The sequence below is a fragment of the Anguilla rostrata genome, chromosome 2 (genome assembly GCF_018555375.3).
Source record: "Anguilla rostrata isolate EN2019 chromosome 2, ASM1855537v3, whole genome shotgun sequence".
In the NCBI taxonomy this organism is placed as follows: Eukaryota; Metazoa; Chordata; class Actinopteri; order Anguilliformes; family Anguillidae; genus Anguilla; species Anguilla rostrata.
This window is the reverse complement of record NC_057934.1, coordinates 12763647-12781722: the sequence shown is the minus strand read 5'-3', so window position 1 is coordinate 12781722 and position 18076 is coordinate 12763647. Positions and strand designations below refer to the sequence as shown.

General features: G+C 42.3%; 1 protein-coding gene across 1 annotated transcript in view; it reads left to right on the top strand.

Annotated features, from left to right (window-relative positions):
• fmn2b (formin 2b) overlaps window positions 1-17400 on the top strand; it is a 63619-nt gene extending 46219 nt beyond the window's left edge. Inside the window, exons 15-19 of the mRNA XM_064325179.1 lie at window positions 3553-3645; window positions 8319-8370; window positions 9875-10024; window positions 16875-16956; window positions 17343-17400. Coding sequence (XP_064181249.1) covers window positions 3553-3645; window positions 8319-8370; window positions 9875-10024; window positions 16875-16956; window positions 17343-17369 — 404 coding nt within the window. The 3' untranslated portion in view covers window positions 17370-17400. The remainder of the gene's footprint in view (window positions 1-3552; window positions 3646-8318; window positions 8371-9874; window positions 10025-16874; window positions 16957-17342) is intronic.
• Window positions 17401-18076: the final 676 nt, after the last annotated feature.

Sequence of the window (18076 nt, the reverse complement as noted above, 5' to 3'; positions counted from 1 at the left end):
GGAAAAAAAAGAGGAAGGACAGGACCCAATAGTGTGCTTACCTGCTCACACCTCACTGTAGGCCAGACCTGCAGGCTTGCAGCTAGGAATTAGATGTAGTCCTTGGAGGTTGAATACAAGGACTATATTAGTACAAGAGAGGGCTTTTTAGTTATGTTGTCAAAACAAATCATTCTTGTATTACCCTGGAACTCTGGGGCAGCCTGGTTAAGTTAGATTTCGCAAAGGACATAGCTTGTATCTGTAGTAATGGGGGGATAGTCTCTAGGCTGAAAAGGTCATATGCTGGGGAAACGCTGAATGAAATAGATATTCACAGCACTGTTTTTTGCAGCTAACCTGCATCACTGAGGAAAAGCCTGGCCACTGACTTGGGTTTCCCAAAGTATACCATGGCTAAATGATTTGTTTTCACCAGTGTTGCAAAATCGAGGCAAAATCAATGTGGTGATTGGTATTTCCTAATCTGTGTCAAATGTACCATGCACAGACTATTTCACCAGGTGCATTTCTATTTGTGTTATCAGAACATTCGGCCTTCTTATTCTGGGGATGTGGTACCATCAGTAATGATAACCGCAGTTTGTGCTGATGTGAGTGGTGAATGGCATCATCGTTCTATTACGTTTTGATATAAATGGGCTGTTATGACAAGAATGTTGGGTTGAACCACGGAGATGACGAGCCGATTGCGTACTCACAGCTGGTTTCACTGGTAAAATACACACTTTATCCTACCATTGTAATGACGACATTTTCAATACTCCAAATCTTACTGGCCACCTGCAGTAGATTATTTCTGCTGTTTGAGAAGGAATGCCAGAGAAAGCGTTTGTCATGTACTGCACGCTCGGCAGGCCTTACTAGACTTTGAATAATGTGCGTTACATTCAACTCGAGATAATAACTGAAAATAACTCAAGTTAATTTTCTCTGAGAAACGCATTCATTTTCTCACAGAAACACATTAGATCTTGGTGGATATAATGTAAAAACAGGGGATACAGATGGGAGACCTAAACAGGCAATTTGTATGGCGCGTGCAATCGTGCTTAGCATGTTCCTGCTGTCATTCCATCTGGTAATTATATAAATGTGTTTGTTGATTTTATGTTTGTGTGTGTGTGTGTGTGTGTGTGTGTATTTAGGTCTGAATGTTCAATCCTAGCAGTTGTTGGGCAGTTATATTGTGTTGCGGTTATTCTTTGTCTAAGTTTCCCACATATCAATACATCACTGTGAGGGGCTGGTCCCAGAGGTGGTGTAAATGGCCACAGCAGATGTGGGAGCCATTGATAGTCATTGGGGGTTGAGTTAACTAGGTAACCACAACAATGTGGTCCTCCTTTGGACACAGGTCAAGAAATGCCTCTAAATGGGCCATATGGCGTTCAGATTTGTATTCGGCATGCAACTTTCTAATTCATCATTGCCACCGATTGTGCGTGACTTGCAGTCCTTCACAGAAGTTTAAAAATTCCTCAGAGTGCATTAGTCTTCATGCAGTGAAAGGTATGCAGGTGAATCGTATGGAATGCATATCATTGCCCCTTTTGTTTCCCTTCTTCCTGAGGTGTTATTGAAGCACATCTGCATCTCTGCTGCCATTTATCAAATACTTTTACAGTAGTGGATGCTTTGTGTTTCATGTTTAGAGTAGTGTTACGTCTTAAGCATCATGAAGGAGACGGGTTGCATTCTGGATCAGGGTTCTGGTTTAGTGTTTAAGCAGAACTCCATGTTGAAAGGTCCTTATTTGCCCAGGACTGTCAAGTCTCCTTCAGACCCCCTGAAAACCATAAACTTAAATGGCACACCCCATTTTGGCTCTTGAAACCATTAACCATTACCCTGTTGGCATTGCATTGCATATTATCCCATTACCTTTTAATGGAAAATTGTATTAAGATTTTAACAGAGGTGGATGGTATTTCTGCTTTAAAGCAGTATGGTATGAGGTGGTGGGTGACTTTATCATTGAGGAACACATTATAGCCTAGCTATTAAATGTAATTCATCCAAGTCTGAAATTTTCCATCACTATATAAATACTACTAGAAATAACTGTTTTATATTCACAGCATAAGCAGGGGTTTTCATTTATGTAATGTGGTAAAATGTCGTCATTCATAACTATAATACATTTCAGTTATGAAGGGTTTTGATACATTTGCTGATATGAGGAAAAAACTTAAAATGGAGGTAAATTATAATGCGGATTCTATTTTTTACATTTAGGATATCTTCTGATGAAATCATAATTTTCACTTGTTTACTACGCATTATTGTACTTTGGCACTCCTAGGCATTCGAGTTGCATACAATTGTCCTCAAACTAGTATACTCTGTCATACCTTTAGATCATCACATTTTCTTTGCAGCATCCTTATGTGTGTAGTTACATGTTGTTGGTGTTTTGCTGTGTAGTTGAGGAGTGGTGAACCTGGCCCAGGAACATTAGGGAAGTTTCTTTTTGTTCCATCTGATTTTGATTGCACAGTTTCAATTATTTTCAAAAGTCAATATTCAAGAGTCTATATCTTCAACGTTTGAATGGTGAAACAGTGAGCAGTTTCTTCACATGGTCATATGTGCTCATTAAGTGTAATAATCAGTACAGCTATGTAGTTGAGCATTCAGGTGGAGCAAGAATCTGGCACAGTACCAGGGTTGCTACCACTGGTATGTAACACTTACAATTTCAGGAATAGAAAGTGTTAAAGATAGAGATTTCATGTTCTATTTTTTTTTTCATTTGGAAAAGATTTGTTTTGCCAATGCATGTTCACTCGGCTGCTAACAATACAGTACATTCCAGGCATCATGGGATTAGAAGTCATTTCATAAACTCTCATCCGACTCTGTATGGCTACTGCAAGTTTTTCTCAGAACTTTCTCAGGAAGGAGCTCAGTCTCTCCCTTTAAGTAATCTTCATAGCGTCCTGGTAGTCATTTTAAAATGTACTTGTGTGTGCAAATCCCGTGAACCTTAACCCTAATCCTCGACCCTTAATATATGTATTAGCTGGAATCTGGCTAAATGCCAGAGTGAAAGTAAATTCTTAAATCTGTGTACTGTGGGGGGGGGGGGCAGGGGGGGAGGCATTGTGTTTATTGTATTGGAACCACTGTAGTTTGTGGTGTCCCACTGCTTTTGTTGTTTTTTTGTTATAGTTTATTTCACATGTATTTCCTTTCCTTTTTGTACATATAATTGTAGGGATTGCGTATTGTTCAAAAGGGAACGATAAGTACCATAAGTGAACACAGTCTGTCCTGTGGTTTGGTCTACATATGTAAAAATGGGAAAATGTGCCATTTTGCTGATTTCTTCATGCATAGCATAGATGACTGGGTCATGTAGTAGAAGCACAGACAGAAAGACAGATCATGATGTTCCTAGATGGGCTGAAAGGCCTTTTTCCCCCCTCAATATCAAATTTGTGTTCTTTCTGGAAAAAAAAAATGTATATACTGAAAAAATGCTACATTTTCACTTTGCGCTAACAGACAAACTCTCTCTCATTCTCATTCTCTTTCTCGCTCCCTCAGCATGCACCACCGAGACCGAGAAAGTCTGCCGCGTCTCCTCTGAAGATCACCTTCAACCTTTCAAGGACAAAATGGAGGAGTTCTTGAGCCAAGGTAAGGAGCAGGAGAGAGGCAGTGCGTGGCTGTCACACACTCCTATGATGAACTGTTCCCAATGAAGCTGAGCCACTGTGGCTGTGTGTACCAGAGGAAGCCAAACGGGCCATCCATCACTTCACCATCCACACGACTGGTGGATTACATAGACGTTATGAGTAATGCTCTCATTTTGGGTTTTTTTTTTTTTTTGAGTTTGTACAGTGTGTCTCAGGCTCGACAGGTTTTGAAGTCATGTGGGAATTGACAGCTGTTGACTCAACTCAAGCTGTAAAGCCATTCATATTAAATCAAATAACTATATTGTAGAACTGTTCAAGATTTATGGGGGTGAAAGTTCAACTGCCACACTCAATGGTAAAACTTTTTTTTTTTTTTTTAAAGTATGTTTTTGGAAGATGTTTTGAATGAGAAAATAAGGGCTCATAGAAGCTATGACTTGTCATTATGTATGAATTGTGCTTTTGAAGAAATACTGCAAATTGCCACAACTACACAAGATACAACAACATTACGAGAGTGTTTAATGGAGCAAATGTTTAAATTAAGGTTTGCAATTGAATCAAAGATCTTTTCACTGTGGAATAGAATTTCCGAAAAGGTCTGACAAAACTGGTGAGGGCGCATTTAAGGCTGTCCTTCATCAAAACGATTCACTTTACTTTTTACCATTTTAGAGTGCCACTGTGCGAGTTTTAATTATATCCTTATTTACATGGCACCTTTCCAATAGTTCTGTATAGAATAAGAGCAACAGAAGTGTGATTTAAGTAACGTGTTCTGGTGCCAAACCATATATTACTTTGTAAGCAATTCATAAAATGTTAAAATCACCTTGGGGTAATATGTGCTCTCTCTGAGCCTGCTCTTAGCCCATCTCTCCGGATGCGTTTACCTACACATCAGGCTGAAAGAGGCATCCTGCTCGACTGTCAGAGGAGGAACACCGTGGGCCTGGCTGTGATTAGCTGGCCGAGATGCAGCAGCGCTTAACGCATTTCAATAATGCTTGGTGACCCCTGAAAGTTCCATTGACCATGAGATTTTTGTAACCCAGTTTTGTCATTAATCTCTGCATGTGACCCATGAAACAGGCCTTGAAGACCTAGGCCAGCATGTCAGGGTTTAGTCCCCTGAGCTGTCTGCCCCCCCCCCCCCACCTCCTCCACCCAAGCCCTGGCTCTGTAAGCACTTTCAGGGCTGTGTGCTCCTGATGTGGAGACCCTTAACCACAACCGCGCTCAATTTGTCAAAGTGCACCCGGGGCACTGACCCCCGGTGCCCCGGGGCACCCGGAGGAAGCCCGACTTCCCCGCAGCCGCAGATCACAGAGCGGCGCATTGGCCACGGTGAGCTTGCCCGTCCCGGCCGGGCCCGGCGGGCAGACACGCTCCGCTCCGCTCTGCTCTGTTCCCCTCTCAGACCCGCCTTCCCCTGGTCCCCTTCATGTTTCTCTCTTCTGTCTAAAAAAAAAAAAAAGGTCCAAATAAACATTCCGTGTCACCGGCTCTCAGAAACCTCCAGAGCTGTTTATCCTGCCTGCCTTTTAAAAACCGGCATGATTCATTAGTAATGGAACGGGCCCCGATGATAAATCTGTGAAACACACAATCTGTGCAACACACGCACACGCGCATGCACACACACACATACACACAGATACATCCACCCATACACCCACATCCACACAGATCCATGCACGCACACACACGCACTCACATCCTTCTCTCCCATATTTGTTTTTTTATTTATTTATTTTTTTATTTTATTCGGAAGTGTTTATTTTTGCGTTTCTAACCGATTGAACAACCCGACATGAAAGGAGCCAGCGTCTCTGTCCTTCCGAACCCTGGTCGTGCCGAGGCCTTCATATCCCAATCGCATTCTAATCCGTTGCACATGTCTTTTGTTTTTGGTGTTTTTCGCGTCCGAGTTAAAGGACGCCTTGGTGAAAGCTCGTCTTTGACGGTGACGCTGGGAGAGGAGAGCAGGCTTTTCATCTGCGTGTGACGGACCGTTTCCTGAGGGCAGGTTCCATTGTTAGGCATGTCATGTGACTTGGAGAGCCCTAACTTTGAATTCACAACAGACCCTTGTGAGATCGATAGAAACTTTGGTGGTGGTTGTTGTTTGTAGTCCCGGGGTAAAGTCAGCCTACCACCCCAAACAATGTCAACAGTTGTTATTGTCTGACCACAAAACCAGCCGCAGAATAGAAGCAGCCTTATTTTATCCTTTTGAAGTTTATCCATGCTTTCTGACCCATAATTGAATTTATTACTACAAAATAGGATATTTTGTGGTGCTGTAGTTATCGATACAATAAATGCTTGAATTAAATTGTTTCCATTTATTCCACATCCATTATTTTGGTTTGTGAGTTTGTCATTTTTATTGGGGACTATTAATCAGTCAAATTTTATTCAGTATCACTTTTTTAATGAAGGAATTTTATCACAGAGTACTTCATGACTCAGATTTCTTGTAAACACTAAGTTGATAGCTATCAGTAATAATTGATAATTGATACTGTTGGTACAGTAAAATAATTTTTATGACATAATGGAACACCTTTCAAACGGTTGTTGATGAAAAACCACAAGAGAGCCTCACATTTGCAAAGAAGTGGAAACCAAATGGCTCATGGAAAATCTTCCCGTTTTACTGGATAGCAAACCTTGGGCTAAATGAAAGGAAACAAAGCGACAGCATATTGTAGGAATATTTTTGTTTTAAATTAGCAATTTGTTACTTTAATGTTTAGTGTTGCCTTTTTCCTATTTCTACCCAGCTGCAATTTATCAGCCCCAAAAGCCATGAGAAAATAATCATCCCAGGGAGCTGGTAGTTACGTAGGCTATGGGGACACTGCACAGCTATCGATTTGGCTAAGATTCTATGAACTATGGTCGAGGATTTTACATTGACATGCATATAGCCCGGTTACGTGTATGTTTTAAACTGATGCCCCCATTTTGGCAATTTTGTTTTGTCCATTATCGATTTTTAATTGGGAATTCTTACCTTTAATTGGGAAATCGTATGCCTGACCATATTCTGTTCTGATTGATTATCTACAAACAATGGGTACCACATGCGGAAAGATCAATAGGAAGATTTAGTGTAGGGAACAGTAGATCTTCATATTTGACGTGTCAGGAGTGCTTAGATGTGCCTCTGGCTTCAATTACATGGGATGATTTGATATTCCCTGAAAGGAAGGCTGTAGATCAGAGCCGGGAGATCTCCTGCCTCCCCTGTCCCTGGATCTTTGGGAAATGGTGTTGGATAACTGTTTCGGATTGTTATGGCTGGGGACCGGCCCTTTTTCTGACTGGGAAACCAGCGAAATGTGCTCTGTGTGTGCCCTGCTTTTCCATTCTTATAAAATATTCCCTTGCACACGACCATTGATGAGGTGAAGCACTGCCTGTTTTCATGGAAGCCAGATATTGAAATCAAAGCGAGCATGTCTGGAAAGTCTTCTGGTAGTGTTAAATGTCTGCCTTTTCCCCCCCTCTCCATAAATCCCTCTCTCCAAATGGCAAAAAACCTCAGAAGCCGAACAATAACAAATGAAATTATGTGGCAGGAGAATTTGTTGTGTAACAGTCCTTCAAAGTAGATCCTTTGAAAATTCCTTGGCTTTGCTACTCGACCTTCAGACATGCCTCTGGCCTGTAGCGCTGCTGCGTCTCAGTAATGCCTTTCTCCGAGGTGCACTTGAAGGAAACTCGCATTGTTCAGTATCATTGCTTATTTGTAAGCAATGTCTGGAATGTCCTCTCTGTAGGTTTGCAGAATTGCGCGTGCGTGTGCATGCGTGTGTGCCTGTGCGTGTGTGTGCGTGTGTGTGCCTGTGTGTGCGTGTGCGCGCGTGTGTGTGTGTGTGCGCCTGTGTGTGTGCGTGTGTGTGTGTGCGTGTGCACTCGTGTTATCGTTTGCAATCGGAGGGGGAAATAAAGAGGTCTGTCTGGCTTTTGTGGTGCTGTGGCCAGCCGTGGTGGCTTGCAGAGATACAGAACGTAAACACACATACCCGGTGGCTCGCAATCCCCATTCATACCCGGCTTCCCTGGGCCCATACAAAGAGAGATCTGTCTGCAAACTCTCTGTCACTGGGAATGCCACACTGCACACGATCACTCCCCTTATCGCGCATGCGCCGATAGCCCTCAATCGGGTCCGATTGCAGGAGGTTTTTATACCTGCGCGCTGGAAAGACTTATCGCTGAGCATGTACACTTATTTTTTTTCTTTTCCTTAGACAAAAATGTAAACAGTTTATCAGCAAGAGAAAATCAGTAAACAGTTTAATGGCGAGAGGCTAACTTTCCTGCCGCCACTTGAAATGATCCTGTCAAATAGGACTAATCTGGGCAAACAGCACGTTTGCGGCAGTCCTGATAGCAGCCCTTGAAGCTGGCTGTCTCTGAGGGCTTGTAAAATATTAACAATCCTTATACTATACTATCCCATGAGGGAATTTTAAACGTATACCCTCCAAAGTCATTTAATGTTTCAATCCAAGGGCATCTATTAGAAGAATTGAAAGAAAGCAAAATATAAAATGTTGTATGTATGCCTTTTTGTCATATTTCTCTCTGAGTGTAAATGTTTTCTTTACAATCAATCACTACTTAATCAATTGCGACTGTTTCTGTTTACAGCAAAAACTGAACTGGAGGCTCAGGAGACACAGCTGACTGAGACTCACAAAACGTAAGACCCTCCTTTTACTACCTGTTTGCGATGTTACTCAAAGAGCAGGGTTTAAATTTCTCTTTTTACATGGAATGTGCATCACACACATCTCTGCAGGCAAAATAACACACTGTCATGAAGATTTTACTTTACTGTATACAATATTAACTGTGGTTTTGGAGGAACCAAGTATGAATGTCTTCAACCGTACAAATCCAATATCCAAATAGCCTGGCTACTGTAAAGCACAGTCTCATTTGAATGCACACTGCTTAGGTTATTGTTCCATTAAAAAAAGAAAGAGAAAAAAAACTTGTGGCTGGTTGTGAGCACCATGTGAAGGGGTGAAGAAGGCATGGGGTGCTGTGTTTATCTAGCTCTCTCAGGCAGACAGAGGAGGCTCCAGCATGCTGTTCACTCTGACAGGACTTGGAATGCATTAACCGGAGCCCCAAACAATGAGTTCACCTCTTCATGTTATTGATCAAGAGCAACAAAGGAAAGAGTCTGACACAACACGCATAAAAAATAATGTTTGGTTTGTTCACTGTGAACTCGGTGGAAGAGCCAAAATTGTATTTTCCCAAAGCAATTTCCCTGTAGATATGTATATCTAATTGGAGCTCGAATTAACTTGAAGTTTTCTGCGAGGAGGAAAAAAAGGATGAATGTGTGTGTTTGGAAATGTAGCTGAGGGTAAGTGTTTAGCACATGCATAAAACAAGCCCCAATTAAGCAGATTTCCAAATGCTTAGTGCAGTCAGGGCAGGCAATATTTCCCCCAGACTTAACTTATTGTGTTTTAATATTATTGTGTTTTTTTTTTAATATAGTCTACCAGTAATGATGTATGTATATATGTTTTATATTGTGAGTTTGCAATAATTCTATTGATATTACTTCTAAATAGCAGCCAGTTTGAATAACTTCAATATATATGCAAGTTGAATGCAATAGTCAATATTATTGAAATAGTTTGAAGCATCTCATTGTACAGGATATTAAATAATTCTATATCTATTATCTATTCTGATCTATTATGTAGGGCCTATATTCTGTTATTTGAAGAGGAGAATATTTAGATTATGCCCAATGGATAATAAATATCTTTAGAGAACAAATCTGAGTTTGACTTGTTATTATTTTAAAGCTATGAAATCTACAAATGCAGTTCTACAAATATTGTACATTATACATTTATGGGATTTGACATGTAGACAAAACATTTGAAATGATTTAATTGAGTTAGAAAAGAATGCAATGACTATAGCCAGAAGATATGGCTCAAATTTTTGTGTTTTTCTTTGAAATTTCAGCAAACGCTTTATCTTATGTTGTTCAGAATACATTAAATGATAACTGACTCTGTCAAGTTACAAGTGACCTCAAAATGGTATCCTATATTATATACAGAGTTGTTTTACCCCTGGTCTCTCACTGCAGTCTGGTAAAATGGCCAAAGTATTTTGCAAGATTATGACTATTTCAGAATAACCTGTCCCCCTTATTGCTCTGTTTTCAGTTTCTTGGAGTTGACCATCTTCTTCTCTGTCAAAGCGAAGATGGGGGAGAAAGAGGTTTCTCCCCACACATTCTTCTCAGTGTGGCACGAGTTCTCCACCGATTTCAAAGACCTGTGGAAGAAGGAGAACAAAGTGATCCTGCAGGAGAGGTAGGGATTTGTTTTGATCACCCATAAACCCTACATTTGCACCGCCTCCCTCACCCCACCCTCCGTAGTTTCGGAAACCTTGCCAACGTCCTACCTATCATCAGTTTCAATTAGCGAAGGTCCCGTTGGGGGTGTCAGGATGGTTTATTTTTATAAAAACGAAAATTGTTTTTATGGAACCAATGTTGGCTCACCCAAGATTCACGACATGTAACTTTCCTCTTAGACAATCTACCAGGAATGCAAAATGGTGCGCTCGATTTAACCTCCTCAATATATTTATTTCCCGGAATAAAATGGAACGTGTTACACTGCTGTTTTTTTTCTCCCCCAGCTTTTGCTGTTCAGACGTGAGGAATTGATTTATTTATGACTGCGGACCCAGAGGCTCTCGGCCGCTCCTTAAATGTTGTGAAAGCAGCTCGGCAGCTCTTCTCTTTCTTTTCTTTCTTTTTTTTTTGCCGAAAGACTGCTGTTTTCAGAGATCTCTCCGTCCGTGCAGAGCACTGGCAGAGCGCTGATTTAATGTGGCATTACCTCAAATACCTGCGCCTGCCATCCCCCCTCTGTTCTTTTCAACATTTGTTTGCAATAAAAAATCCTCAGTCGGGAGAATGCGACGGGCCCCGCTCACCTTCTCCCGGTTTCGGGTCTGCGTTTCACTCCTGAAATATGTTTTCCCTGCTGGCAGGCAATCTGTCAGCCGCGCGTTTGGAAAATGAAGACCCCCTGAGCCGGGTCAGATTTGTTATACCGTGCACTTTGCACTTCTCGGAGTGATGTAGAAGCCCTTTGTTGTGACAACAGAAGGTGCAAGGCAACGGCATTCCAAAAAAACGACCTGCTTTTCCCAGGAATGCCAGCGCGTCGTTGGTTCAGACGAAGGCGCTTTGAGCCAACATGGCAGTCCCCCTGTGAACTTGCCCTCAGTGAGGGTCAAGCACTCTGGTTATTGGCAGTGCTGTTCCCTCCGGTGGATCACAGCAGGCAGAGAGAGGGCTGGGCTGAGGGAAGGAGGGGGGGTGGCAGCAGAGGGCAGATTTGGTCATCTTCAGAGAAAGGGAACGGAACTTTGTATGCATCTCCCTGAATAAATTGCCTTTGTGCCGTGTTGTAAAAATAACCTTGATTTATTCATAAGATGTTTGGAGAAGATTTGTTCGAGGCTAATGAATATGATTCTGCCGATTGCATCTGGAAGATGTTAGCCCCACGTTGTATCAATGGGGATATTATTTTGCAATGGCATTGTTGTGAACTGAGAATGGCCAGTGTGGTTATTTGCATCATTAGCTGTAAATATAAAATAAGTTGATATCAAACATTTGTTCTTCTGAGGTACTAGAGAAGAAAAGAGACTGGAAAGTTGCCCAATATAAGCATTCAATCCCTGGAGCTTGGCTTATCTTTAAACACGAGTTTCCCATAACATGTACCACATGTTTAATATTAGATTATATCTGCCTCATTAAAATTCATTGAAATGGGGAAAGCTGGTGAAATGAACCAAATCTATTGTTTTAACCTGAATAATAAAATGAGCGCTTGATTGGTTCCGTGAGCTTCCAGTGGTGTGATGAGGTTTCCTGATAATACGAGAATCAACAAATACAAATTAGCCCGTACTGCTGACTGCCGATAAGGCTCGTTTTTAATATTATTTTTATTTGAAATCTACTTCAAATTGTCAGAGATATCTGCCTGGGATCTGGTCTGAAATGCAAAAGATATGCTGTTTCTTTAACCTTTTGCTTTCTGACATGGTTTGCATGTCTACTGTATCACTGGAGGACCTGAAATAATGTGCATGAATAATATTTATCGTAAAAACATATCTGGAAGAAGAGGGAGGGTTTTCCAGTAAAAACTCAACTTCTTCATTTTTGTAGGTGAAGTCCTCAATTGTCTTTCATAACTATCGCAATAATACGTTTCCTTAAAAAATGAATTAAATTATTTCAATTCTCTGGCAATTTTGTGTCCCCGAAATTATCTGACAATGATTCTGTAAATGCTATGCTTTGCATACTCCATTTTGAAACTCATTTTCTCAGGTGCAATCAGATTGCGGTATTCAATCAACATTTGTCCTTAACTTGGAAATACAATGCAAGTGTTCTTTTCCACATAGTTAACTTCACAGCAATCATCCAAATGCTCCATGTATTTGCAGTTTGAAGTTAAGGGCAATTGTTTTTTGAATTCAAGTCTGTTTGGGAAGGTATAGTAAGGAGATCTATCTTTCTGATCAAAATGGATTTAAATGTAAAAGTATGGTAGTTTTTGGCATTTCAGAAATAGGCCTTCCTGAGTTTTGGGATATTATAACAAAAGGCACAGGCTCATAAAAGCTTAACTGTCCCTTTGGTGGCTGCAGTAATGGTGTCGAAGCTCTGTGACCTCAGCCTTCCAGAGAGCTTTTTGTGAGGATCCTCAGACAGCTCGCCTCTTTCACAGAAACTCTTAAGCGATATTCGGCAATGCCCTGGAGCGCAACACCCCCCATCAGATGGATAACTTCCCACAGTCCAGCACCGGGGTGTTGCGTTTCTCCCCACATTAGTTACCCCTTAATCAGGCGATCTCGCTGCCAGTGTGTTTGCCTTCCCTTCCGACGGCACCTAAAACCCTGAAACCCCCTCCCAGCCCCCGCCCCCCCGTCACAATCCGCTAATTTGTCACGAATCGTCAGCCTCGCAACCGGGGCGTAAAAGGTGCGCGTCGGCCGGAGCCGGAGCCGGAGCCGGGGGAAATGAATCCGTCTCCGTCTGACACAGATACTTATTTAGACAAAAGTTATTAATGTGAAGTGGCTGGCGAGAGGCTCTCTCCTCGACGCTCTGAATGATGGGAAAGTGTTCCCCGAGCGCTGATAAAGTGCGCAGACACAGGCGGGAGACGGTTCACATGATTCTGGCTCGCTCAGCATCAAGATATGACCTTTCCAGCGCAGCGGCAAGCAAACTCGGTCTGCACTCCGCTCTCCTCGAGTTCCTTCAGGTGTGAGGAGGGAGTGGGGGGGTGGGTTGATGTACTCAATAGCTGCAGACACAGGTTATGCAGGCACATTTGACAGTGTCTTTATACGCTGGTCTGTATAATCTCTGTCAGCCAAAGGATTTTGCCGTTGCCTATTTGCACACTGCCAATGACATCGTCTTTGCATCCTCTGCACTCCTGGCTTACGAAGTCCATGATGTGCCGCTATGTACTGTCCTAATGCACGTTACAGAAACTTGTTTCTCAGTTTGAGTCTTGTATTTCAGCACTCTTACCTCATTCATAAGGCCCCACTTTTCCCAACTACTTATTAAAAAAATACTTATTCAAAAAGAAATTAACATTAACACAGATAAATAGCATACTGAGTAAAATAAGCTTAAATCCGTAGTTGTCCTTGTGATTCTCAGTGAAGCTCAGGTGTTCCCCAGGCTCAAGTCGTGTCTGATGAGGTGCTCATGAAGTTCACACATCAGGCTGGCTCAGCTTTCAGAAAGGTCTGTTTGCCACTGTCTGGCCTTTATCTGACAGTGAGGTCAGACACATAATGCATAATGAAACTACTTTTAAAAATATAATAAAACATTAGATTATATATTGTTGTTGTTGCTGCTGCTGTTGTTGTTATTATTATTATTCTTATTCCTGAAGAACCACAAATGTTTTTCCGCCAGGTCTCTGGCTTGTACTGTCCACGCAGACTAAGCACATGAGCACATCTTGAGTATACAGTAAGTAAATGCAGCTATATTTCAGCATTTGTCCTTGGCCATAACAACAATCAATTGCTACCGCGGCATTCCGTCAGGAAATCATCGGTTCCCCCGAAAGCGAGTCTTCTGCTCTGTCTCCCGCGTGTCCCCTGCCTGACACTCTCAAAGCCACGTCTGTGATTGCTCCCGCTAAGCTTTTACAGCTGAAGACTCCCTGGTAATTGTCAGGACTTTGTGATTTGCTTTGCCGCCTTAATTATTTTGCGAGAGAAAGTTCTGGAACAGAGCGTGAAACCCCCCCCCCCCCCCCCAAAGAAGCAAGGCCATATTTGGCCCTGCGCTCTCAGGTCTGCTCCGGCGGGTCTCGGGGTCCGAACCTCTGACCTTCCTGAGCTTAGCAACATGGGGCCGTATCATTTTAAGTGCCGAAGGGGAAAACGCGAGAGGGGAACCTTGTTGTGTAGTCATTCTTTTTTCTCAATGGCTCCCCATGCTTTTTTTTTTTTTTCGGTGGTGGTGTTTAAAGTAACCCGCTACTGACGGGCCTGGGTCTCACGGCTGGAGCAGTTTCAGTCGACTTGGCTGGGCCTTGTGGACGCCCCATAATTCTCCCCCGTGTAAACACTTCAGGCAACTTGCATGGCCTGGAGAGACGATACACTTAGCAACCAAATTCATCTTCACAATATGGTCTGTTTTCTTTTTCCTTCAAAAGGAGACGCACAGCATTCCCAGAAGGGTTTTTAAGGAAGGTGCATTTTAAATGGGAGCAGGTCGCTAACCGCTGTTTAGTGTGACAAAAAATCACACTAAACAGCTTTAAAAAGTTTAGTATAAAAAATATATATATATATATAAAAGCAGACATTCGTAACTTTTTGTTCTTTGTATTCACCTCTGGACAGACATTACATTGCTCTTGATTTTCAAGCTTTTTGTTGAAATGATGCAAAAAGTTGGAAGTTCTATTTCCAAACCATATTGACAGAGTAAGTGAAGAGCTGAAGATAAACATATACACACGCACCATCAGAATCACATTAACTTCTCATCTATGGAACCTTACTGCTTTTTTCTGGGCTCAAAAACATCTCATCCAGTGTAATGTGAAATGGCTTTAGTATATTTTAACTCATCCCAGTCACGGCTCATGTTTTCACTGGTTAAAACTATTTATTTCAACAACGATTCTGCATCGATGAGAGAGGAAATTGGGAGTTAGGAGGTTGGGGAAATCAACGATGGAACGCATGTCATCGTACCACCTCTTCCATTTCATATAACAGCACTGTATCCAAAGCAATGGGCTGGAATATACGGTAACTCTGCTTTATGCCGTTAGTCATATACAGTACACCAGGAGAATGTGAGGCGCTAGTTGAGGTTGTGAATGCATAGGGCTTTATCGGGCAAAAAAATGTGAAGAAGGTCTAATAACTTCCGAATGCAGAGATTAAGAAACTGGAACGCGAAGCTCCGTCAGGTCCAATTAGGTGCAGCGCAGGAGAGATACCTGCCCCCGGCAGCCTTTCCAGAAAGCCGGCAGCCGCCTCATTTACTGTAGACAAGATGGTGGGTGTTACGGGGGACGGTTACTGTAAAAAGTACTGTAAACAGACATCTCGGAGGGTGAGAATCACCGGCCCACGCTGCCAGTTTCCAGTGGAAAACTCAGCCCTGCCAGAAACCATTAGGGGCCCGTCATCGTTCTCCACAATGTCCTGCTATTGTCTGCAGGTTTCTTAGCATCATTCTCTAATGGCCAGTTTATTTCAGTTGTTTTGTTGGCAGGAGATGGTGCTTGGTTGTAATGTAGTCAGATGTCTTGACCATATATGTCCCCTCCTTCACTGTGCGCAGGCCTTATGCATGTATGAGTCCCTCCTTTATTTATTTTTTTCATTTTTTTGAGTTCATTTCAGTTGAAAAAATGTGCTGTTTAGTCTAACGATCTTGAAATAACTTGTGTGATTTATGTAGTCACCTTCGATTGTATTTATACAGTAGTTGGATCCCCCCACCCCACCCCCATATGTGGTTTGAGCTTTTCTTCTTTTTTTTTGTTTTTTAGGAATTCTTGCTCCCCGTTCCTCACAAAGAAACAAAGATTTACATTCTTGTCTTCGATTGAGATCTTGATTGCAGCATTAATAACAGAGATGTGACCCTTAATTAGCAATAATAACACTAATAATGTAGCCGGAGAAAAGCAAGGGTTTGGCATTTCCTTTACCCTAATGAGGAAATGGCAAGCGAGGGCTGTCTGGAGCAGTTTTTTTGGAATGGGGCTGCTCATTGGCCCCTGAGTGGCAGTGCCGCAGGGGCCCCCGGGTATTGTGGCACTCGCACTGCGGCCTTGTGGGATGCACCCCATCTTGGAGTCTCCTGCATGTGGCCACAGGAAGAATAATCATGGAGGGCTCGGGTCCTTGTACACTCCCTCCCCACCCCCCCCCCACCCCCACCTCACCGGCTGGCCTTCATAAAGCGATTACCCTCGCGTGTGACCTGCACATGTTTGAATGCACTGTCCCCCGGCCCCCAGGACTGGGAGGGCCGTTCTCAATCCCGGGCCCCCGATGCAGTCTATTTCCGATATTACAGTGTAGGCGTGCGCTCGCTGAGGGAGCTGGTGCACAGGGCATTACTTCGGGATTAGCATGTTTTTTGGAATGCCCCTGTGGCCGCTGTAACCTCCGGTGCCAGGGCACTCCACTGTACCTGGTATGGGTGTCACTCATCCTTTTGTTTACTGGGAAAAGCCACCTATTGACTACAGATCCCATCATCCCTGAGGCACAACAGTTGTCACCCTGTTTCTGGAGACCTGTGTCATGCTGCGTAAGAGTCCTGTTATGGGGACATACTCACTGCTTTATATCACAAGCTCTGACCCTGCATTGTCACCCTTAACAGTGCATTGTCTACAATTTCAGTCAGGATCACAGGTCTTTGGTTAAAACCTGGAAGGAATATGTGGTTGTGTTGTTGTTTGTATGTGCGTGTGTCTTCCTGGGCCCCTCTTCGAGTCCTTCATTATGGGCAGTCCTATATTCTCACAGCTTTGTAGTCTCAATAATCCATAGTGAACTGGTATGCATGATGGAAAAAGTGATGTGTGTTCATTTTTGCCACAGATTGAAAGCGGCGGAGGAGTGCTTCAGACAAGCGAAGGAGAAGGCTTCGTACAGTGTCAAACCCAAGCATGCCTCTGGGATAGTAAGTAGTGTCCTTTCTGAAGACAACTGGTCAGAAACCAGGGAGCTACAATGGTTGTTTTTGGATACATATACACTTTTATTGCATATTAACAACCATAGCCATGTTGAGTGTGGATATTTTATTAATGTAAATAAGTAATTTTTATCTGTGCACGTCCATTGTAAATCCTGAAGGACAAAATACTATTATTGTTCATTGTTATCACTATCTCTTGAAAGCAGTTTCAACTATGATGTGGCTTTAAATGTAGAAATCAGACATGATAAATCATTAAAAAAACATTTTGAATATAAACACAAAGCATTTACAGCCTTTGCACTGTGCTGTAAAACGCTTTGTCTTTATATAAGTGCATTACTCATAGAGTCTCGTTTTTCTCACAGAAAGCGAAGCTGGGCATGAAGATCTGACCGGCACCAGAGTTGGGGATGACTTTTCTTTTTTTTAAAAATTAAAAAAAAACTAAAGACTGGATTTCCAGGAAACCGTTTCACAGACGATTGAAACAAACGGAAAAACAAAAACAGCAGTGTTTTTTTTTTTGCGAACTCTAGCACTTAGCCTGTCATTTTAATCTAAGTGAGTTCTCTCTCTAAATTACTATATTTTTTTCCCCCCTTAATGTGCTTTGGGCATTGTCGCCCTGCCATCTGAACACCTTGCTTGTTATAAACGCACACCGCTCTCATTGGAAAGGTCACATGGTTGAGTCAGCAGTGTATATTTAGACTCCGCAGGAGGACTTGGACAAGACTCTGGATGGCGCTTGTTCTTCACGGATTGAAAAGCAGAACAACCGAGCCCTCCACAGCTGGCCAGCACACACTCGCGCACACCTACCCCGGACACACGTGGACACAGACATACACACACACACATGATTTCTTAAATTCATCCAGACTTGATATTCCGATGACTTCCTGTAAGGATTTGCCAAACTGTCATATCTATTCAGGTTGCTCTTACCCTTTAGAATCCACTCCAGCAACAACTTATTTTATTTTTTATTTTTTGTTTTGTTAAAGCAATATGAAAGTGTGTCTGGTTCAAGCCAATACAGAAACAAAAATATGTGCGTGTCAAAAACATGTAAAATATGTGTATAGATGTATGAAAA